This window comes from Anser anser (assembly GCF_964211835.1).
Source record: "Anser anser genome assembly, chromosome: W".
NCBI classification, from domain to species: domain Eukaryota; kingdom Metazoa; phylum Chordata; class Aves; order Anseriformes; family Anatidae; genus Anser; species Anser anser.
In genome coordinates this window covers 1,488,409-1,512,202 of record NC_139731.1, presented here as the reverse complement: position 1 = coordinate 1,512,202, position 23,794 = coordinate 1,488,409, and the positions used below count along the sequence as shown (strand labels likewise).

The 23,794-nt window shown below is 40.3% G+C and overlaps 2 protein-coding genes and 1 long non-coding RNA gene across 7 annotated transcripts in view; 1 reads left to right on the top strand and 2 right to left on the bottom strand.

Moving 5' to 3' along the window:
* LOC310888609 (uncharacterized protein) overlaps window positions 1-23,794 on the bottom strand; it is a gene marked incomplete at both ends in the record, with an annotated part of 380,131 nt that overhangs the window by 73,491 nt on the left and 282,846 nt on the right. The gene's annotated exons all lie outside the window — the stretch shown is intronic.
* The window catches only part of LOC310888686 (uncharacterized protein), a 73,377-nt gene continuing 49,749 nt past the window's right edge, over window positions 167-23,794 (top strand). The window contains exons 1-3 of one of the 5 annotated variants that reach the window (XM_083815637.1): window positions 167-527; window positions 3,627-3,760; window positions 22,701-22,816. In XM_083815637.1, coding sequence (XP_083671763.1) covers window positions 367-527; window positions 3,627-3,760; window positions 22,701-22,816 — 411 coding nt within the window. In that variant the 5' untranslated portion in view covers window positions 167-366. Of the gene's footprint in view, window positions 2,362-3,626; window positions 3,761-22,700; window positions 22,817-23,794 lie in introns of all 5 variants that reach the window. The other 4 variants (XM_083815636.1, XM_083815635.1, XM_083815638.1 and 1 more) reach the window with 4 other exon arrangements.
* LOC310888693 lies at window positions 9,415-18,334 on the bottom strand. The gene is made up of 2 exons (XR_014576062.1): window positions 18,304-18,334; window positions 9,415-17,991 (listed from the first exon to the last, which is right to left on the bottom strand). It is a non-coding gene; the product is annotated as an uncharacterized lncRNA (long non-coding RNA).

Sequence of the window (23,794 nt, the reverse complement as noted above, 5' to 3'; positions counted from 1 at the left end):
TTTCTAAAAAGTTAGTAAATTATTGTATTCTCCTAACTCCCTCTCTCAGTAGGAGGCTGTCCTGCCGGTTCCTTGGGAAGCGACGGATTTCTCTTCTCTTGGGCGGGGGGGGGCGTTTACGGCTGAGCTAGGAGTTTCAGCGCTACTGGCAGGTTTGAGGGCGGCCGTTCCCCGAAGCGCCTCATCTGGCAGGGAATAAGCAGCTGCCCGCCAAGTAACACCTCCGGTGAGCAATCGAGTTCGCCGCTAGAGCGTCCGAACACTGGGACGCTCTGGCGGGCGCCGCACACTCTTCTCTGTCGTCAGGTCCGTCTCTCTGGCTGCGTGTGACACTGCCGCGAGCGGAGCGGTCGTGCGGGCTCCGCCATGATGAACAGCGGAGGAATCGGGGTGCCGCTGGGTTTCCCCTTGGGCCCCACATCTGTCATCCAGGTCACGAACCTGTCTTCGGCGGTAACCAGCGAGCAGATGCGGACTCTCTTCGGCTTCCTGGGAGATATTGAGGAGCTGCGTCTCTATCCCCCAGAGTAAGTGGGGCCTGCACCGGTCTCCGGAGCGATAGAGACCTGGGAGAATGAAAAGGTCTAGAGGGGTTGTGAGAGTTGTGAGAAGGCCCTACTTGACTTCCCCACATCTTGACTGTGGGCACCGCAACCTCCCACACGGGGAGCGGGGTCACGTGGTCCTACCCCTTTGTATGACAGGAACGGTAGGGGAAAGGAGCTCCATCCGAACTTAAGATGGCGGTCCCGTCCTGAAGTACCTGCGGCATCTCCGGAGTGGCCTGTAGGAGCACGGCGAGTTCTGTGGCTTAGTGGTAGCGGCAAGAGCTCGGCCGCTTGCTGGGTGATGCCGGCACTGAGTCACAATCTAAGGCCTAGGGAGACGCGTGCTCAGAGATTGTCCCCAAAGCTCTTCCGCGGCGCACGTCTCTCTTTTTCCTCCCTTTACTGAAATACCTATTCTGTAGTCCAGATTTTTTCGCTCAGGCACCTCCCTGAGTTATGTGTGTGTAGGTTGGGGGGGGATCGGGCAGGAGGATGGTGGCATGGTAGCGTTCAGTCATTCCAGAATTCCAGTTCTTGTTTAAAGAATAATATAAGGTGTAATATTAAGAGTATTAGACTAACTTTTTAATAGAGAAAAGTGTCAAAGAAAGTTACATGTTGCATTGTGTAGAATTGTAATCTATTTTTTTTTCTAATTTGGTGTTGCAGACATTCAGTGTACCCACTATTTTTATTTAATCAAGCATGATTTTTCAGAACAGTGAAGTTGTACTCTCCTGTATGGGTTTTTTTGTTTGTTTGTTTTAAAAGAGCATTCAAGTTAAGAGGTTTACTGTAACATTTGTAATCCTATTCCCTTTGCTGGGCATGCTTATTTCTAATGGATGTGAACTTTCAGTTCTGTTGATGATGCACAAGAGTTAACAGAATATATATATATATATGTGCATACACTTTATAAAGAATATAAGTTTTCTTTTTTTTCTAATCAAGCATTAAGGTATTTCCGAATAAAAGTATAAATTATTCCTTACCTCTTCCAAGTCAGTCATGTTTGTCAGCCTTCTACTTCTTCCCCTTAATCTGAGTATTTCATAGAATGGTTTTTATGGATTTAATTTCAACAGTTTTTTCATTAACAAAGCTAATTTTTTGGTTGAAAGGAAATAAGTCTTATTCTGGTATTTATGAATTAACTTGGTTAAAGACATGTATACATTTTGGAACATTGCTCTTGACAACTTTTTTTTGGAAATATTATTTTCCTATTTTTGGAAGATGCAGCATTATGTGTTATTAGAGGATTAGGGGGGGTTATTTTCCTCTGTCAGAGTAATCCAAAACATTTGTAGCAATGGTGAATTTGATCAGGTGATAATTTCCACTTTATAGGAGATTTCTTTGATAGCACTGTTCCACTATAACTCATTGTTAGCCACTTTACTGCTGACTTGAATGAAAAAAAGAAGGCTATGATTTAATAGGAAGCAAGGATGATAAATCTGGCATCTATGGTGTTTCAGTGATTTTAGAACAAAATATAGGGCTATGCTATGGTTGTCTGAACTAGTATTATTAGAGAGATGAATTCCTTTTTACTGATTTTTTTTTCTACTTTTTTCCAGTCTCCTATCACTAACATCCCTTGGTTTTATAGGATGCAGCAGAAAAATTATTAAAGAAAAAAAAAACCACAAAAACAACTAAAAGGAAACCTCCAATGCTGAGTGTAATTAGTTACAGATTACATCAAGTGAACTGCTCTAATAGACTATTTAAAGTTCTTGTAAGCATGCAAAATGTGGAGGGGGAGAGAGAAACCACCTCAGTTTTCTAATGCATTAAATAAAATGTGAGTTCTTTAAGATGACTCTTTAGTGTTCTCAGTGAACTTCCTGAACCTAGTGACTTTTCCCAGCAATTAGTATCTGAAGACTGTGGTTTTAAAGTAGCAGTTTCTGTTACAGTCCTTTATTTTGTATCCCAGAGTGGATTGAGCAGACTTTTTAATGTTAAGTTAAATCGTGCAGTGCTTTTTGGTAGTTTGTCTATTTGTGTTTTATTTTCATTAATCAAAACCCTTTGGTTTCAGTACTACTTGTGTGGTAAGTGATGCCAACATTTGAATATGCAGTAACATGAGATAGAATGCTGTGTTCCATGTTTTGTAGGCTATTCCCTGAAATTTTTGTCTCTGCTGTGTGGTGTGTTTTTGTTGTTGTTGTTGTTCATTTTAACAGCCTAAAATTATTTATATTGAAACTTACAAAATGTGGTGATCAATTGAGTATTAATTTGGTGTCTTTCTTTTGATTACTTAGAGTTTTGTGAGAACAGGACATACGGCTACTCTTTCACGGTTCTAAACAAGACAGAACAGTTTTTATAAATCGCTATGTTTGCAGTACAGTTGAAATCTGAAGCTGGTTTGCAGGGTGTGACAGGTCTTCTGCCTTGAATATGTACTCTAGTATGCTAAATACTCATATAGCTTAGAAATGTTTTTCAACATACTAGGAGACCAGTTATGTGTTGTTAACTTGGGATTTTGGCTTCTATAAGTTTCCATAAAAAGGAGGAGGTGTTAATATCACTTTTTAGTTATATTAAGTAGACAAGTTAGTAAATTTCTATATTCTTGTCTTTTGGGTAATTTTTCCAGGAAGTCTAAAAAATATTATTTTTTTTTAATTTAAAAAAGCATATAATAGAATCATAAAATGGCCTGGGTTGAAAAGGACCTTAAAGATCATCTAGTTTCAAACCCCCTGCTCTGGGAAGGGTTGCCAACCGCTAGAGCAGGCTGCCTAGAGCTGCATCCAGCCTGGCCTTGAATGCCTCCAGGATGGGGCATCCACAACCTCCCTGGGAAACCTGTTCCAGTGCCTCACCACTCTCTGAGTGAAAAACTTTCTCCTAATTTCTAACCTAAATCTCCCCTGTCTTAGTTTAAAACCATTCCCCCTTGTCCTATCACTATCAACACATGTAAACAGGCATTCCCCCTACTGTTTATACGCTCCCTTCAAGTACTGGAAGGCTGCAATGAGTGTACCAAAAAAACACACAAAAATTTATTCAATGTAACTAATTGTTTTTTTTCCTTTTATCTTGCAGCAACGCACCTCTTGCTTTTTCTTCCAAAGTATGTTATATTAAGTTTCGTGAGGCATCGAGTGTTGGTGTGGCCCAGCATCTAACTAACACAGTTTTTATTGACAGAGCTTTGATAGTTGTGCCCTGTGCAGAAGGTTGGTATTTTAGACATTCTTCTGTAATTTTGGTCTTTGTCCTGTCTGCTAATTGTTTTAAGCTTTCCATGTAAGGAGGTGGTGCTCTGTTATTTTGTTTTATTGCTTTTTGAAAAAAAAATCTTGAAACAAAATTGAATGAAGCAACCTAATTATATAGATTTAATTCAATTCAGCATTAGGAAAAAAAATGTTTTTAATTAGGATAATTCTGTTTTCCATATTTGTTATATATTTTGGGGGAGAAGAAGGTATAATAAATTGTTTTCCCGTTCAATATGATTTGTGTTGGCTAGCTTATTCCCACATAAAGTTCTCACTGAAGTCAGTGGAGCACTGAAAAGATTAGGCAATTTCCTGGCACAGGTAACATTGCAGTTTGGATCTTAATGCACCACCTTTGGTATGAGTGGCGGTGGTGTTTTTAAGACCGAATTCCAGTCTGTCTTATAGACATGTTATATATGCATTTGACCACTTTAGTTTTATGTAATTTAAAATATTTGTTATTTATGGTGATAATTACTTTTTACATATAAATGTTTACCTGCTAGTTTAATAAAAAGATTTAAGTTTCCCCTTCTTACTGTGGAAAATATTACTTTATTTGCAATAAAAAGGCTTTCTTATGCATTCTGGTACTCCTTTTTTTTAGATATCTCTTGGAAAAATGCAATTATCTGCACAGAATGCTTTCAGTGTAAAATATTTTTATAACTCTTAATAAAATAAAAATGTTTGTTGTTTACTAAATTTACAGGTGTTCCTTTAATTAGCTCAGAGGCCATACTTTTACAAATATGTTGAATATAAGGAAATTCTTATTGTTAATGTAATATCCCAGATCTGAGTGCAGTTCTATGAAGAATGGCCCTACTATTGCTGAAGAATGTATAGGCAGATAACTGCAGTTAGGTGAAGCCCCATTGACTTCATTGGGATCTTCGTTGAATTGAGCATCTGCCCATTTGAATCTGGATTTTTTTTTTTTTTTACCTCTTTGGAGTAGAAACATGCCAGCTGGTGGAATAAAGCTAAATTCACTTCAAACATGGTAGCTGTTTTGCCATGAACTACAATATTTAGAATGATTGAACCATAAACTGTAGCAAGTACAGAAATATCTGCTATTTACATGACTTTTCTAACTGCAAGAGCCAGGTTTTGGCTCAGAAAATGCTATTGACTTTTTGGAGTCCATTAACAGTGGTCCCAGAGTACTGTTTTTTTATTTTTTTGGCATGTTTGCAAAATCATGACATGGATAGTATGAGATTAGTGCTGCTGTAATAATGGTCTGGGATGTTCATAGCAAACTCTGACAAGTCTCCAAAATTTCATAGATTCTAAAACCAGTTTAACTAAAGGTTATACTAACCTACAATATACTGTCAGTTCTCATAGTCTTGTTAATATGGGCATATATTTTTGTCTTTGTGAAACTTAGATTTTTTTAGTTGATTTTATCCTTTGCTTTGGGAGCTTTTTGATTTTAATTTTTGAACTTATTCTTAAACCCCAAAGAAGTTATTGCTATATCCACTTGAAGCTTTTGTGTAAGCAAAATGTATTGGACCAGAGTCCTTAATACTGTAAAATTGCCCCTAAATAATTGACTATAAATTATTCAGGATCTTAGTTTTATGTTTCATCCAAAAGACCTTAACACTGGTTCAGTACTACCAGAGAGGGAAGATTGCCATCTAATGTACGAACAACACTTCCTGGTGTTTTTCCTGTGATGAGATCACTGCCTGACGTGATAGGAGAACAGGCAGGTAAAGCTACATTTTCCTGTCTCTTAATGGTAGACAATGAATGGAAGGAAAATAAAGTCAAAGTTCTGAGAAATCTTCTTCCAACACCATTTGTAGCTGACTTATTAGGTATTTCTGATGAAAACATATTATGGAAAAAGTATCACTGTTCTAAATCATTCTAGACCCCACAGAGATTTGTATGTAATTAGGTAAACAAGTGATTGGGTTGTAAGGTCAATTTTTTTCTTTTTTTTTTTTTTAATGTCAGAATGCTGTTTGCTCTTTCCATGCAACTTTCTAACAGAGTCACTGATCTTAAATTGTAAAGATGTGAAATCATATAGGTTTAACTTTCTGAGGAATTTATTGCGTAGAAGTATGGTTTTGGAGACCACAGTGCAACATTTTTTGATTTACTATGTATCATATAATACATTGTTAATGGAATCAGTGGAGTGTATCACAGACTTTAAAAGTAGCAATGGCTATATTCTACTGGGAGGTTAAATTATATTGTTGGCCAACAGTGCCACTAATCAAATAGTTTATGCACTGAATTGAACATAGAGGAGAGGTAAAATGGAACTCTGAAAACTTGGTTTTAAAAAAACAGAATAACATCTGAAATTTAGAGTGCATTTAAACAGTGGTAAATCAAGGGAGCATGAGGAGGGAATCAATACACAATTAAATCAATGTTAATTTTGTGACATTTATTAAACAATTTAACAAAATGTAATTGTAAATGACGTGGCATCAAGCTGTCAAAATATGACTTTCTTTTGTATGTATCAGTAGTTTTTTCTTTAAATGTTATACTTTGAGAGCTCAAAGGTTGAAAGAAAAAGATGCCATCCTAACCATTCTAAATCTTATGACCACGCTATCTGGTAGATGAATTTTGACTATTAATTTGGTTATGTATGTTTTCTGTGTGATATTTGTGCATTATTAGATGACTAGACTGGCCAAGACAGACCTGTTACACTTGCCTGAGTTAGGCGTTGTTTGCCATGCCACTAAACCTGCCATCAAGTGAAACTTTCATGGGGGAAATGAGTTTGAAGTCTGGCCTGCTGAAGATAGATGCCTTGTCTCTGTTTTTATTTTATTTTGCTTTTTTTCCTTGGTTTATTTTGTTTTGTCCCTTTTTTGTTTTGTTGTGTTCAGTCTCTTTCCTTTGTGTACTGGTACTTTGGTTCTTTAAAAATGGTGTTCTGTAAAGAGTTCACAGTGTTTCATTTTGAAGTTGACCTAAAGCTGTTTATCAGTGATGGATGGTATACACTGAATATGATTAACTAAGTTTCATGCTGTGAATGACAGACAAATTTGGTTTGGAATACATTTAAGCATCTAAAATCAACAGATGAGCACATTGTGTCAGAAGACTAGAATAGTGAAAAATATACCAATTTGCGTGGTCTGTTTAAAAGAAGGCTTTCTATTTATGTCTAATATGAAGAGTTTAATTATTTCTGAAATTGAACTTTCATGGATACTGAATGTCATGAAATACTTGTGAATACAGTCTTGTTCCAGTGAGGTCAGTGGCAGTAAGACTTCATCCTTCCGTTTTTGTAATTTTTAGAGAAAACGTTTATCACTCATAAGTGCAGATGCAACCTGAGGTTTTGGTTGGAACATGTTGTATGAGGCACATTGTCTTTTAACACTGTTGTTTGTGGGAAGATTGAATCAGTTTTGTATGTGTGTATTGCACTTCTACATGCTCCAGTGGTGGTTATTTCTAAAAGAGGTTTTAACACTTTTTTTTTTTGTCTTGGTCATCTCATAATCTTACAAGCCTTGGCAGTTCATGCTGGAGTGATTGAGAAGGTTATTGTCTCTAGGTGATGGTCTTACTTCTTTCTTGTGAAATGGAACCACTGAAGCAGAAGTGATGGGGTGGGTGGTGTATCTCATCTCAGACACTGTTCTTCCTAGCTAAGTGCATTTAAATCAATGGGTTTCACTTTGGTAATGCACCAAGCTGTGAACTGCAGCTGGAGAGAGCTTTATGATCTCTGTTGGATTTAGTTGTGGCAGTTGAGGTAATTGCCAGTAGTTGTAATCTCTTTAATCACTACTGCTAAATCCAATAAGAATCATGAATTGAATCACACAAATTATTTTATTTGTAAGTGTGCGTTTGCCATTGATTTTTAAAAAAGCAGAAAAATTCTTTATGTTTAGAGTAGATGTGAACAGGAAGTATTTTTAAAACGAACTTAATGTCAAAGCAGTTTTGGGGGGAGGATTAAGCATGTATTTTCAGTAAGAAGAATATGAAATTAATTTTTTCTGAGTACTTGGAGAAGAATAAAATACTGTGATTAGTACTTGCTTAACACAGGTATTTCTGTTCAGCATTTAGCAAAATGAATGCTGGTATGGATTAGGTTAACTAGGGCTCTTAAACATTTTGATGGGAAAAAGTAACAATCATAACATATTTAGAACAACTGTATGCTTCCTAAGAAGCATAAAATATTTCTAGACAATGCAGAACTAATCTGTTTGCTTACAGATTGCTTTGCAAAGGAAGGAGTAAATAAATAAATAATTAGATTAAAGGTGTGATGATCAAACTCATAGAATGCTTTGGGTTGGAAGGGACCTTAAAGATCATCTGTTTCCAACTCCCTGAATATGTGGAGGCCATTTGAGGAGTTTCATCTCAGTTGGGTGTGCAAACACCAGTTCTATGCATTGGAAGATGTTGAGCTGAAAGTAGCCAGATATAGCCTGAGACCAGACTTATCTCAAATACATAGTATTAACAGAACAGGCCTCAACTGGCAAGAGACATAGGAGAACACCTGCTTGATGTGCCAGCCCTTTAATTAAAAAGATCTCAGAGTAGTATTTCTATTTATAGAATCACAGAATGGTTTGCGTTGGAAGGGACCTTAAAGATCATCTAGTTCCAACCCCCCTGCCATGGGCAGGGACACCTTCTGCTAGACCTGGTTGCTCAAAACTCCATCCAACCTGGCCATAAACGCTTCCAGGGATGGGGCATCCACAACTTCTCTGGGCAACCTGTTTCAGTGCCTCACCATCCTCAGAGTAAAGAATTTATTCCAAATATCTAATCTAAATATCCCCTCTTTTAGTTTAAAACTATTGCTCCTTGTCCTATCACTACACTCCCAAAGAGTCCCTCTCCAGCTTTCTTGTAGGCCCCCTTTAGGTACAGGAAGGCCTCTATAAGGTCTCCCCAGAGCCTTCTCTTTTTCAGGCTGAACAACCCCAACTCTCTCAGCCTCTCTTCATAGGAGAGTTGCTCCAACCCTCTGATCAAGGTAAAGCTCAAAAACTTCTAGGAAATATTTCTAAGTACGTGGTATATATGTGGCATATTTATTTTTGACAATTTCCCCTTATTAGAACATAAATATCTTTACTTCATTTCCATTTGTCTTGAGATTAAAAGCATGAATTTAAACAGCAAAGCAGTTATTTTAAATAATTCTTAATGTCCAAAATTGTTGTCATAACTGATACGTTCTGCTGTATATCTTTGTGGGCTTTGTATTCCTTTTCTAAATATTAAGGAGATAAAATTCCAAAACCTAATGGCTGTTAGGTTAGTTAGCTTCACATATTGATTTGTTTTTCAAAAATGTCTAAAGAACAGGAAAGGAAATTGATAAGATATTTTAGCACCCCCCCCCCAATTTATTTTCTATAGAATTGTTTAAAAGTTTGATTAGTTGATCTGATTTTAAAAACTGGAGGGTGAACTTGTGAAGACAGTTTATCTGAAAATACAGACAAATTTTCAGGGTTCTGTCTGTAGAGAGAGACCCTTCTCCATTATTGAATAAAATAAATGAGGACATCTTTGTTTGTGGCATGGAACTGTTATAAATGACTGAGTCCCAAATAGGATTACAATCAAAGTTTACAATTTATTAAATGAATAGAGGCAAGCAAACAGCGCTGGGTGCGCCGGGAGTCTCTGCTCCACCAGGACGCACACCTGTTACGTAAGGCGGCTGGTTTTTATGCTCCTAGGCTAATACATATTCATTACTACTTCTAGAAGAGGCAGGGTTATTATAATTGGTTTCCCGAATCCAAAGTCCTCCCAGGTGCGCCTGCTTATCAGTCTCTGTTAGTTTCTCGGGGGCCGCTCGGACAGGGAGGCTCATATTCTTCCTCCTTATCTAGTGGTCTCTTGGCCGGCTGTCAGAAGTTACTGCACGTCCGTGCAGAGTCAGCAGTTTTTCTCTGAAGAAATCCCTTTGTTCTCTTCTCACCTAAACCCAGGCCTCAATGTTAACCCTTCACACCCCTTAGTGGCACGAATTGCTGGACTATTCCTTACTATTCCTTACAATTCCTCCCTTTTTTTTTTTAATATCATCAATTCGTGTCTCTTCTTCAACTTTTGTTAGTAGCAGTTGGATTTCATCAGTCAGTTCTCGGGGTGCCCATTTCTTAAGCATCATTGTCGACACATCACCTTTTCTCTCCCGAAGTCATCACAAATTGGGTGCTATTTATTATCTGCCGTATCAACAACGTAAAGCAAGGTATCATACAAGGTATAAACAATAATGTCATTACACCACATAAAAATAAAAATAGCATCCTTTTAACCCATGGTCCACCGGACAACCATGAAAAGAAATCCCAATCCATACCCTTCCAAGTTTGTACTGGGACGTGGGCTAACTTCCTAATTTCCTTTGTTATCTGTTTAACCACTTTTCCATTATCATCAATTTGTAAACAACAATTAGAATCGTTCATTTTTCCACACACTCCCCCTTCTTCTGCTAGTAAATAGTCTAAGACCATTCTACGTTGAAAGATAGCATTCCTCATCTGAGTGGATTGATCAGCCAGAAGATCCAAGGCCGTCGCTGTTTGATTGGTTACAACTTCGAGGATAGCTTGCGACCTAATTATTCGGTTCAAATTATAAATAGGTTCTCGGGCTCCTGATACCAACTCATTCGGGTTCCAGGTAGCTGGCCCATAATGCTGTATGATTCTTTCAGGAGGCCATTCATCCTTTCCCCATTTTGGGGCACTATCCCCGGCTAAGGAAGTATCAATAGATCGTTTTACTCTGTTCAGGTCATCATATAATCTTATTCCTAAATGATTTCCTTGTGTTTGTGACAATAAAAAGAACAAGGGTCTTATATACCCCACATAGCATATTCCCAACCAGTTTCCGGGTAGCCTCTTGTAAGCATGTTTGCCACACACCCAATAATGTCCCTTTAGGGCCCACGTCCCGTTTGGAAAATGACCATCCCATCCCTCTTTAGCCTTTGGGGCGTGATAATACAGTGTCCTTGTTACCGAGTGGTCCTGTTACAATGTCTGCCCCGTTTGTACTCGTATATGCGCGCTTCCAAGCTCCCACGTTGGGTTTCCACTTACAGTCACAATTCAGTTCTCTTTGGCGACCTGTCATATTATAAGCCTTTTTCGCCGTCCAATCTTGAGAGTGTGGGAAGCGCCTTCAGTCATGGGGTTGGGCCCGCTTTCAGAGCTTGTGTTACCATTCAGCCCTTCAGGGTGATCCAGCTCCTGGAAAAACTAATCACAATTTTATTATGGGTTTAAAAGGTTCTCATGTTATTTTTCTCAGGACAAACTGATCTTGGTGTGGGAGAAGTCCGGTCGAGGCACTCTCACTCGGCGGTCAATACCCATAGGGGTTGCCTCCCTCGGTAGACCATACACGCCGCAGTGGAGGGTCCTACCCCGGTCTTGCCTTCTCCCTTTCCTCCCTTCAGCCTTGTCCTCTTTATCCAGTGCCCTTAATTCATGCAGAACCTCATTGCTGGGATATCAGTTCCTCTTTAGTCTCAGTTTCAGTTCCCCAGGAGTGGACTCAACCCTCCAGGCTTCGGTAGTTATTGGTCCTTTTATTCTGGATGCGTGGGTCCAACCCCTTTCTGCTGTTCTCACAGCTGTTTCAGTAGTAAGTAAAACAAGGTACAGTCCCTCCCATCGGGGGTTCAATGATTCTTCTCTCCAGGTTTTTATTAAGACCTTGTCTCCTGGTTGTATCTTATGAATAGCAAATCCTAAAGGTGGTGTCTGAATCATCATCCCAATTTCTCTTAGCTCCTGTAATCTCCTTCCAATGGTAATTATGTATTTCTGGATACTATGATCCTCAACTACATTGTTCCCTAGGGGCATCCCTTGAGAATAAGGCATACCATATAACATTTCATATGATGATAATCCAGTCTCACTGTGTGGTTTAGTTCTTATGTTTAAAAGTGCCAATGGTAAGCATTTCGTCCAGGGCAGCTGTGTCTCGATCATTAACTTAGCCAATTGTTGTTTTATTGTTTGATTCATCCTTTCTACTTTCCCTGAGCTCTGTGGGTGCCACGGAGTGTGGTATTCCCACTGAATACCTTTCAAGGGGTACATCCTTCAAATCTTTGTGGCTGGCGTATGTTCGATTATTTCCACACAGTTGTGTTCCAACGGTCCTTCTTCTGGAACGGTTCCTAGAAATACTGCTGGATATAACAGGTTAGTCGTTTTCAAGGTTATGTCATCTTGTTCAGTTAGGATTGCCTGATATTTCATCATCCAGCTGGGTGATAACCAGTGCCCCCCCCCCTTTGTTCCAAAACGGTTGTTACCATATGTGGTCCAAAAACTTCAATACGTTTTCCCATTTGAAGGCAAATAATTTTCTACTATCTTTATCAAGAGGTATGCAAAAGAAGGCATCCTTTAAATCTATCACGGTAAACCGTTTATATTTCCCTTTCACAGATGTTAACAATGTGTAAGGATTAGCTACTACCGGGTGAATATCCTTTGTTATTTCATTTATTGCTCTAAGATCTTGTACAAATCTATACTCGCCATTCGGCTTCTTTACTGGAAAAATTGGAGTATTGTATTCCGATTTACATTCTTCCAGAATCTGATATTTGAGAAATTTGTCAATAATTTTCACCATTCCCGTGCCTAGCTTCTATCTTAAGTGGATATTGTTTGATTCAAACAGATTTGGCTCCTTCCTTTAATTCCACCTTTACCAGTTGTGCCAGTTTCGACTTCCCTGGTACATCTGTTTCCCGTACTGTTGCTATAACTGCATTTTCTACTTCTCTTGGAATATTAACAAAGGGTTTATCTTTGATCATTAGGATTTGGCCTACTTTGGACTCAGGTACCTTCATTATTAATTCTCCATCCTCAAAGGTTATTGTTGCATCTAATTTGGCTAATAGATCCCGTCCCAAGAGTGGCATCGGGCATTCTGGTACATACAAAAATTCATGGGTTAGTTCCTTACCCCCAAAACGCAAATCAAGGGGTTGTAAGAATGACCATTCCTCCTCTTTCCCTGTGGCTCCAATTATTGTAGTTGTCTTAGTTCCTAATCGTCCTTTTAAACTATTTAACACTGAATATGTTGCTCCTATTACATTTACAGCCTAATTAACACAGAGAAAGAAGCTCCCATAACCAACAAAAAATTCAAGCCTCTGTCTTCGTTTCCTGGCTTTATTTCAACTAGTGGACCTGCTAGGGTAGATGCCCCAGGTCCCCATCATTCCTGACTGTTGTAAGTTTGTCCTGCAGCCTAAGACAATTTCTTTCTGATATCAGGGGCTGATTGCCCTGGAAAGAGGCTAGCCAGTTGCCTCTCTCTCTCTTTTTTTTTTTTTAAGCCAGGTCCATTTTTTTTTTTTTCATTGCATTTCAAAGTTGGTCCAGAAATTCAAAAATTCCATAAATTCCATAGGGGTTTCTTTTGGACCTTCTTGGAACAGATTCTCAATTCCCAATAGCCAATTTAACCAGATTTTAGTATTTACATAATTTCCGGGGTGATTAGGGTCTCAGTGAGGGGGTCGGTCAGGGGAATGCAATCGTTGGAAGTTCCCTGAGCGGTCCCATTGGCGATCTGAGCTCACACAGGAACTCAGGTTGTTTCAAGAGTTAGCTGCTTTTCTGTTTCCACGACAACTCTCTCGGACCCATCACGGTCCCCCTGCCCCAGAGGGCTCACACCCGCGATTTAGAGATCTCAGCCTCGGGTTGAGACGGAACTATTAGCATTCCTACATCCTCTTTCCCTGCTCATTCAGCATCAAACAGCTCTGTTAAATACTACATGCCACACAACCTTTAACACCTTCAACAATCCTTTTAACACTTCCTTTATCTTTCTCCAGCCCGTACTTTTCTAATGCCAACACCAAAGGCTCAGTCAGGGGCCAACTTAATTCCAAACCTTTTCCCTCCAAGATGCTGAAACAACATATCACTATACAACATTTCATCCTATTTTCCTTCTCTCCTCAAAAACATTAATTGCAAGACACTGTTATAGTCGATTGATCCATAAAGTGGCCATTTAGTTTATATAGAGGCCACCATTGACTGCAATACTTAATGAAAGTCCTCTTGCTTTCTGTGCCCCCATTTCTAACAATATCCTTCCAATGTGCCAATATGCACCCAAGGAGGCTTTTTTTTTTTTTTTAGGACGTCTTTTTTTTTGGATTTTCCCCTTTTCCTTGATTTCCCATTCCCTTTTATTTATTTATATTAGTTACTGTCCCTTGTTTCAATTTCCACGCAAACCTTTTTATTGCAGGTTTTTACTATCTTTTCCCAATCTTCTTCCCAAATGTCCCAATTCTCTGGGATTAAACTCTTCTTTCCACATACAAACTTTACTATTTCAGATTATTAATGAGCCCCATTCCAATCATAAATCCGCAGGTCTTCGGAAAAACACCTGAAGCACTCAGCCTTCGGTCTTCTAGACAAACAATAACACCTTTTCCACAAAATTTACATTTCAATAAGACCGAATTTCAAGCCGAATGCTAATTTTTCTCATGCACTTTGTTAGTAAACCTACACAAAACAAGGAATCACTCCTGTGTATCCGTCAAGATGGGGGTTTAAAAATGTATTGAGGCCTAAATAAATTCGCTCTCCCCCTTCTTACCAAATTCCCAGGGCTCAGGCCCGAACCACCAAAGAAGTGACTCTCTGTTCTACCACTTTGATAATCAGTCAGCCCCTCTCCCCCGATACTTGGGAAACTGACCGAACACCACCGCGAATATACCCAAACTTCTAAACTGTTACTTAGATAATGCTCCTACCTTCCTCCTTGACACAGTCAAAACATTTAAGAACAAAACAGGATTACAAGATGCACCACCGGGGGTGGATTGTTAGGATATAGAGGTGGTAGGTTATCCAATGACTCCCATTCATCATCTTTTTCTTTTTCCTTTTTTTTTATTTTTTATTTTTTTGTTCTCTTCTTCTTCAAACTTCTCGTCTGCTTTTAGTGTAAATTTTGAGGCTGGAAAAGGACGTGAGGTCCTGATCCATAATCCTGCATAATCACTTTCCTCCTGGCTAAAAGGTTCCTTTGAATTAACATGTATATTTAAGGCCTGGCAAACCCAGTCTTCAAAGGATCCGAAAACGGGCCAAAAGACATGTGGTCTTAAAGGCTCCTTTGGCCATTCTGTCATACAATACTGAACCATTTTTAATTTACTTTTTCCCTTTTCTGGGGCCCCTATCGTTCCAATTTCTAATCATTATCCCTAATGGACTTTCTGGTGGTATGTCTGGTAATTTGCTCCCTTTTCTCTGGTCCCGGGTCTTCAATTTTGTCTGACCCATCTAGGAATTTTACTGTGGCACTTCCTACAGCCCTTGGTTGCCTTAGTGAGAGTGTCTTGCAGGGGGTTTAGGACCTATCACCCACCCACGAATCCTATAGGAATCGCTTCGGTCCTTCATCGGCCAAGTCCCTCGCGGGAGATTGGAACCGCGGTTAGAAGACCTCCACAATCGCTTCGGAACTGTGTTCTGTCTCAGTCACACTCTCACACACACACAGGCAACCGAATCCCACCCAACCGAACGGTATACGCCTTAAATACTTACGACTCCGTCGTCTTCGTTCGGATCTTCGCGCGCAGAATTACGGGCAAAATATAGTGCTGCAGCCGGCAAAGGGAGCTCATAAAGAAATCTAAATCTTTGCTTGCCCTTATTCAGGTTCAAGATGGCATTAGCCCCGACCTGACTTGAACAGGAGCCACCAAATGGTGGGGGCACCCCTCCTAGATCAAGTCAGAATTCAGGAACCAAGACCATCCCGGACGAGCCCCCAATTGTTATAAATGACTGAGTCCCAAATAGGATTACAATCAAAGTTTACAATTTATTAAATGAATAGAGGCAAGCAAACAGCGCTGGGTGCGCCGGGAGTCTCTGCTCCACCAGGACGCACACCTGTTACGTAAGGCGGCTGGTTTTTATGCTCCTAGGCTAATACATATTCATTACTACTTCTAGAAGAGGCAGGGTTATTATAATTGGTTTCCCGAATTCGAAGTCCTCCCAGGTGCGCCTGCTTATCAGTCTCTGTTAGTCTCTCGGGGGCCGCTCGGACAGGGAGGCTCATATTCTTCCTCCTTATCTAGTGGTCTCTTGGCCGGCTGTCAGAAGTTACTGCACGTCCATGCAAAGTCAGCAGTTTTTCTCTGAAGAAATCCCTTTGTTCTCTTCTCGCCTAAACCCAGGCCTCAATGTTAACCCTTCACACCCCTTAGTGGCACGAATTGCTGGACTATTCCTTACAGAACTCACCGTTGGGATTTTGTACTTAAAACAAAGCATTACGTTGTTGAGAGACCAAAATATCCTGGAAACAATGCTGCTAACATATAATTTAGATATGTATGGTCTTCATTCTTTGAACTGCTATAATAGTTGACTATTGAATATGGAAGTGCTTAGCGTATTCCTTAAGCAACATTTGAGCAAATTAATAATTCCAGTTATTCAGTAAGATGGGCTATATTCTTAAAGTTTAGGTTTGTCATTTAAGTACATTTCTGAACTTAAGTCATTGTTTAGTTATGTGCTTAACTCAATTCCTATTTATGTAAAAAGGCTAAATACCTTAATCTGTTAAGTTTATCTGTTTAAGTGTGTATTAATTGGCTGTATGTAAGTGCATACTTAAATTAGGCATATGTTTATGTACATGACTGACCAAGGATCTAAATTAGAATGCAGTCACACAATTTTAGGAACCATTTCTGTCACTGGATTTACTTGAGCTGTCTGTTGGTCCTGTGGAAACCTGCATGAGTATACAGTTAATTGCAAGATGCCGGCTGTTCAGAATAAAGGTCCAATAGTTAATGGTCTAGTTCATCATTTGTTTGAAAACAATTATTTTGATTTTTTTCAGAAGAACTGGTATATAATTGTATGCCTAATTTGCATGCACAGTTACTGGAAGCGTATATTTGGAAGGTTATTTAGTTAGATGCAGAGTACCTCATTCTCATGAGCAGTCGGGCAAATCCGGTACACCTATCATTGCATGCCTGACTTCAAAATGAGACCTGTAAAGAGTGCTCAACATTGAGATGATGACTCAGATTTGTGCATGGTTTTAAAAAGTCCTGGAAGACATTATTGTACAGTTAATTTTAAGAGCTAATAATTTTCTCATCTTTCTGCTTTAGATAGCAAAATAAAGTGGTTTGTTACATGTTAAGGAGCAAGGTGCCTCAAAACATAAATAAATGTAAATCGGAGGTGTGAGGAAAAAATGGGTACTGTTTTTCTCTTCTATTCCACCCATGCTGCATATTTCTTAAATATTTTTAATTGTTTAATAATTTTAATTTAGATTTCTTTTGTCCTTTGGTCGCATCCTATTGTAACTCAATCCTTGCTGCAGACCTGCAGTACTGGCTTGCAACACTTTTTTTTCCTTTCTTTTTTTTTTTTTTTAAGTAGTATGATTCCTGTGGAGTTTATTGGAACTTGCATAGCTAAAATTGAACAGTTTTGAAAATTCTCCAGTATTTTGTTTTTGATAAGAATATTAATATCTTCTTTTTAAATCCCTAAAGTTAGGGGTTTGTAGTTAAAATACACAGTTCTAACCAAAGCAGTAAAAGACACTGGCACATTCTTTGTAGATATCTTGACTTTTAAAACAACACTTAAATAAAAGCATTTACTTTATTTAAGTGCATGGGGTAATACCAGAGGGTTCAGTTAGGCGTCATCTATAGTTACACCAACAATTTTGAAAAGATGATCGATACCTAGTATAATTAGAACTTTTCAAGTGTTTGTACTAGTTTATATCCCTTTGTATTTCAAATTTAGTATGTGCATTTAAGAAATGGCTTAACTATTGTATCTTTTAATTTTTGAAGATTTTGGGGGGTTAATTTAGCAGTCTAATTGTAACTGACTTTGAATTAAACCTGCGTTTAGTTCAGATAAGATATTACTTAAACTGTTAGCATGACAGGGAGAATATAATTTGTTTGAAATTGTAGTAAATACATATTTTAGGAAAATATAGCTTGCTTAGCTGATCGGTTATGATTTTCTTCAATCTCAGTAAATTTGCAGCTTGCATCAAAGTTTCAGATAAGCTGAGATGACCTAGAATGTAAGACAGTAAAAATCTAAATTTTTCTGCCCTCCCCAACTCCCAACTTCACTTGTAGTATTTATTGTTGTTGTGGTTTAACCCGGCTGGCAGCTAAACACCACACAGCCGTTCGCTCACCCTCCCCCCTCCCTCTCTGGGATGGGGGAGAGAACCGGGAAAGTGAAGCCGGTGAGTTGAGATAAAGACAGTTTATTAAGACAGGAATATAATAATAACAATAATAATAATAATAGTGATAATGATAATAGTATTAATAATAATAATGTGTAAGAAAACAAGTGATGCACAATGCAATTGCTCACCACCCGCTGACCGATGCCCAGCCTATCCCCGAGCAGCCGGCCCCCCACCCCGGCCAGCCACCCCTATATATTGTTTAGCATGACGTCAGATGGTATGGAATACCCCTTTGGCCAGTTGGGGTCAGCTGTCCTGGGTCTGTCCCCTCCCAGCTCCTGCTGCACCCCCAGCCTGCTCGCTGGCAGGACAGAGCGAGAAGCCGAAAAGTCCTTGGCCTGGTGTAAACACTGCTCTGCAACAATTAAAACATCAGCATGTTATCAGCGCTCTTCTCATCCTAATCCAAAACATAGCACCCTACCAGCTACTATGAGGGAAAATTAACTCTGTCCTAACTGGAACCAGGACAGATATCCACCCCTTATTCCATACCATTTATGTCATGCTCAGGTTACACTCTTTCCAATACATTCTAATTAATCACCATTTTCATCTATGATATATAGCAATCATGGTAGTGATGACATACAGTATTATATAATAATTAACATACTACAATTCAACTCATGGGCTATTCTCACCCAGTATCAAATCCCCTTGAGGTACACACCGGACCTCCCCATTCTTTTGCATTACCCACCAAGTGCATCCAGGTCCCTGAGCAAAAGCAATTCCACGAATGGGTTTGCCTTTTCCTGAGGCAGGAGTAGCCCAGACTGTTTTACCCAGCATGTTTCTTACGTGCACTACAGGAACTTTATCCCCTTCTACAGTGCGTAACAGGTTTGATTGGGCAGGTCCAGCTCGGTTGGCAGATCCCCTGGTATTGACTAACCAGGTGGCCTTTGCCAAATGTGTATCCCAATTTTTGAATGTCCCAGCACCCATTGCTTTCAGTGTAGTCTTCAACAGTCCATTGTATCGTTCAACTTTCCCGGAGGCTGGTGCATGATAGGGGATGTGATACACCCACTCAATACCATGTTCTTTGGCCCAAGTGTCTATAAGGTTGTTTCAGAAATGAGTCCCGTTGTCTGACTCAATTCTCTCTGGGGTGCCATGTCGCCATAGGACTTGCTTTTCAAGGCCCAGGATAGTGTTCCGGGCGGTGGCATGGGGCACCGGATATGTTTCCAGCCATCCGGTGGTTGCTTCCACCATTGTAAGTACGTGGCGCTTGCCGTTGCGGGTTTGAGGGAGTGTGATGTAATCAATCTGCCAGGCCTCTCTAGTCCTGGTCAGAATCTTCGTTTCTGTGTTTAAAGGACTGCCTGCTGGAAGTTGGAGCAGCAAACTTTTCAGAGAACTCCTTTTTCCCAATTGTTTTCCTTTGCAATTCACGTACCCATGCCTCTAGGGTCGCAGTAGATTTTCCATCCCATTTTCTCATGTCCTCTCCATGGTCACGTAGGTAAAACCACAGGGTGGCGCGGTGTGTGTGCCCACCATATTGTCTTCCTTGCATAGATGAACGTTTACCCCTAATAGCTGAGACACTGGTTTGTACAGGTGGGGAGGAAAATAATCTCTCTTCAAGTTGGTGGATCTTTTCAGAAAGTTTCTCCAAAGTATTCTCTTTTAGCTGGTGGACACTGTTTCGTTCAGGTGAAGGGGAAGATAATCTTTCTTCAAGTTGGTGGATCTTTTCAGAAAGTTTCTCCAAAGCATTCTCTTTTAGCTGGTGGACACTGGTTCGTTCAGGTGGAGGGGAAGATAAATTCTCTTTAAGTTGGTGGACCTCTTCAGAGAGTTTCTCCACAGCTGAGACACAGGCCTGTAGGGAAGAGGAGAGATTTCCTTCGTACTGCCGGAGTATTTTAGTCACTTCATTCACTGGGGGATTCTCCTCCGCTTTCCAGGTTAGTATTGCCAATGAGCTGGCATATGATGATGGTGCACTCTGTACAAACTTCCGCCACATGGGTAGTGTACACCGGACTGCATCTGGATCTGCGGATGTTTGTGCGTCGTCTAGGTCCTTATAAATTACTTCCCGTACGGCTAATTCCCTCAGGTACTGAATTCCCTTCTCCATGGTGGTCCATTTGCCTGGTAGACATACAAGTTCTTCCTTGAAGGGATACCTTTCCTGCACAGCTGACAGGAGACGCCTCCAGAGGCTGCGAGATTGTGCTCCATCTCCAATTGCTTTGTCAATGCATGCGTCCCTAGCAAGGGATCCCAGCCGCCTGGCTTCCTTGCCCTCTAATTCCACATAATTGGCTCCCGTGTCCCAGCACCGGAGCAGCCAGGTGACAAGCTGCTCGCCTATACAGCGACCAAAATCTTTTCGCACATCTCGTAGCTCACGCTGGTATAGAGTCCGGGTAGTTACTGTTGATTTTTCGACATCCTCATCCTCATCTTCAGTCTCCTGCACCTTTGATGGCCCAGCCTCGTCTTCACTATGCCCAGACTTAGCAGAAGACTGTCTGCGTTCTAAACGACCTGAGCCTCTATACCATTTTTTCACCTTGTCTACAGGGGCAACTTGCACTGCTACAGCTCGTTTCTCTAACCCAGACACAGGGTCTGCCACAGGGGTTGGAATACCCTCTGCGGGGTCAACTTGCACTGCTACAGCTCGTTTCTCTGACCCAGCCACAGGGTCTGCCACAGGGGTTGGAATACCCTCTGCGGGGTCAACTTGCACTGCTACAGCTCGTTTCTCTGACCCAGACACAGGAGTGGGAGCAGCTGCAGGAGCTGGAGCTGCTGCAGGGGCTGGAGTGGCTGCAGGAGCTGGAGCGGCTGCAGGAGCTGGAGCGGCTGCAGGAGCTGGAGCTGGGGCGGCTGCAGGGGCTGGAGTGGCTGCAGGAGCTGGAACTGGAGCGGCTGCAGGAGCTGGAGCAGCTGCAGGAGCTGGAGCTGGAGCGGCTGCAGGAGCTGGAGCTGGAGCGGCTGCAGGAGCTGGAACTGGAGCGGCTGAAGGAGCTGGAGCTGGAGCGGCTGCAGGAGCTGGAGCTGGAGCGGCTGCAGGAGCTGGAGCTGGAGCTAGGTTGCTAGTAGCATCAATTGCAGCTCGATAGGCACAAGCCAGACCCCAGCATGCTACAGTGATTTGTGTCACTTTGGAACTGCCAGAGTCATGACACCTTTTTTTCAAGCATTCTGCCAGCTTTTTAGGATTTTGCAGTTGTTCAGGGGTGAATGTCCAAAACACTGGAGGTGACCACTGCTCTAGAAACCTGCCCATATCCTCCCACACTCCCTGCCACTCGCAACTATCCCGCCTCAAGACAGATCTCCGGATGAGATTCCTAAGTAGTTGTTTAACCCTCAACAAAACCTGAAGCGCGTTCAGGAGACATAACAACAAGAGCAGGCTGGTCTGAGTATCCCAAGGATATTCAACATCTCGGAGAACCACCGTAACTAGCTCGGGGGATAAGAGGGTGGTGGTGAAGGAGAAAGGGAGAGTGAACAGGTAGGGAAACATGTCTTCCCTTGTCCCCTTCACAGATTGGCTCCCTGACGAAAACAGGCAATAGGTGTAATTGCTAATAGTTTCCGAGATATGGTTTCCAAAGTATAGAGTCGACGTCAGTGCTGAGTACAAATACCAAGTTAGAGTCGTGACCAGATATTTCATCATTTCATAAGCCATTGTTACACCGCACAGTACCATAACAATCTTAAACCAGGGCCCGGAAAGGATAAACAGTGCAACAGGGAGCACATACAGAAAGTAACGCACCATAAAACTCAATTTGGAATACAGGTACAGCAGACTGGAGATTAAGGCAATCAACATCGTGACTAGCAACTATGAGGGAAAATTAACTCTGTCCTAACTGGAACCAGGACAATTGTGTAGAATCACAGTAGTTTTTTATTTTATTTTTATATCAGAGATAGGTAACACCAGATTGGGGGGGGGGGGGTCGGCACAAATTTCAGATAGCAAATACTTTTTTTTTCTTCTTCTTCTTCCCCCCCTCTCTTCTTTTACTGACTTGGTTATTTGCCATTTCTGGGGATTAAACTTTAAAAACTGATATTCTTTTCTGTATCTGATGTTCTGTGTGCTATTAGTGATGCAACCAACATGAATGGTTGTCATGTGTAAAACAACTTTCGATCACCATGAAAACACCGCCCTGGGAAATCGTCCATGCTTGATATCGTTTGGTTCATGAACATTAAGTTTCCAGTACAGGTGACCCACAGTTCAAAGTGTTAAATGATTGTGTGCATTGTTCAGTTTTAAAAATAATCCATTAATGAGATTGCTAGTCTTTGAAGTTTTGCTCACTTCTGTTTTTCCAAGTAGAGCAGGGTAAAAGGAAAAACTTATTCCTTGCTTTTGTTCTTACTACTTTCTTTGTAAGGATGTCATAGACAGGTAATAAATAAGAATGAACCTTTTTAAATGTAAGGGTAATTGTAAAATCATAGAGCGTGTAGAAAATCTGTGTAGCGTTCCAACACCATATAACGCTTTCAATTGCTTCTTCAGGTAAAATCCCAGATGAAGCCAAAGCCCTTTCTCTATTGGCACCTGCTCCTGCTATGACAAGCCTGATGCCTGGTGCAGGGTTGCTTCCTATACCTACACCGACCCCTTTGACTACAGTAAGTAAAATTCAGTTGCTATTTGATTTCTGGTTTCTTCTATACTCAATAGCCTTTTCTGTGTTCAGAGAACAACAACTATCTGATCCATCGATGTTGTCCTCTTATATGCTAAATCAATGAAGATTTAGCTGTGGTGCCTCTTCTGAGGGTAGACTGCAAGATGTGCATGTGCAGAGTCCCAAATCTGTCCTTAAATTATTCTTTTGTCTCCATTACTAGAAACAATATTTCCACTTTTATATTCTTAACAGCTATTGATCAGCATCCTAAAAGAAATTAATGTTTAGTATCTTCCTTCTTTCCTTCCTTTCATAAAAAAGAAGTTGCAGAATAAAACTTGGTTAAAGCAATATTTAATAAATCTGCACATATAGGTCAGCATCCTTTTTGAAACTTGTCCTCCAACACCTGTTTTAGAGCGTACAAATAATGAAACAGTGGGATCAAAATCACCAATTAGATGTTTTGATGTTAATTCTCTTTATGGTTCATAATGGTCATTGTATAAGAGAAATTGCATGGATTTGAAAATCACTTTTAGTTCACAAGAATGATGGCTTTTTTTCCCCTGTCTTGAAATAGGCGATATTGCTCTCATTGACTTGGGAAGTGATAGTTCAGGCACTTCCTAGACCAAAATGTGCTTACTTGTGCTTCCACTTTATCATTGTTTCTAATGAAGTATAATTGTGTTATTTAGAGACATCTGTTTCTAAACTAACCTTCCAAGGTATATTTGCTTTGTTTTTATATAAAATCTTTAATAAATTATTTGTGAATTTTACACTATAAAAGAGGAAGTCAAGCTATCTGTCCCTTTTTGTTGAATAATGAAAGGATGATTTCAAGGCAAAGCTGAGTAGTTTATTTTTGTTACATTTAAAAAAAAAAGTTACTGGTGTCTTGCTGAAGATTTCTAACACCTTAGAATTGGGCCACTGAAGAACATCAAAACAACCAGCAGGTGTATCGGGC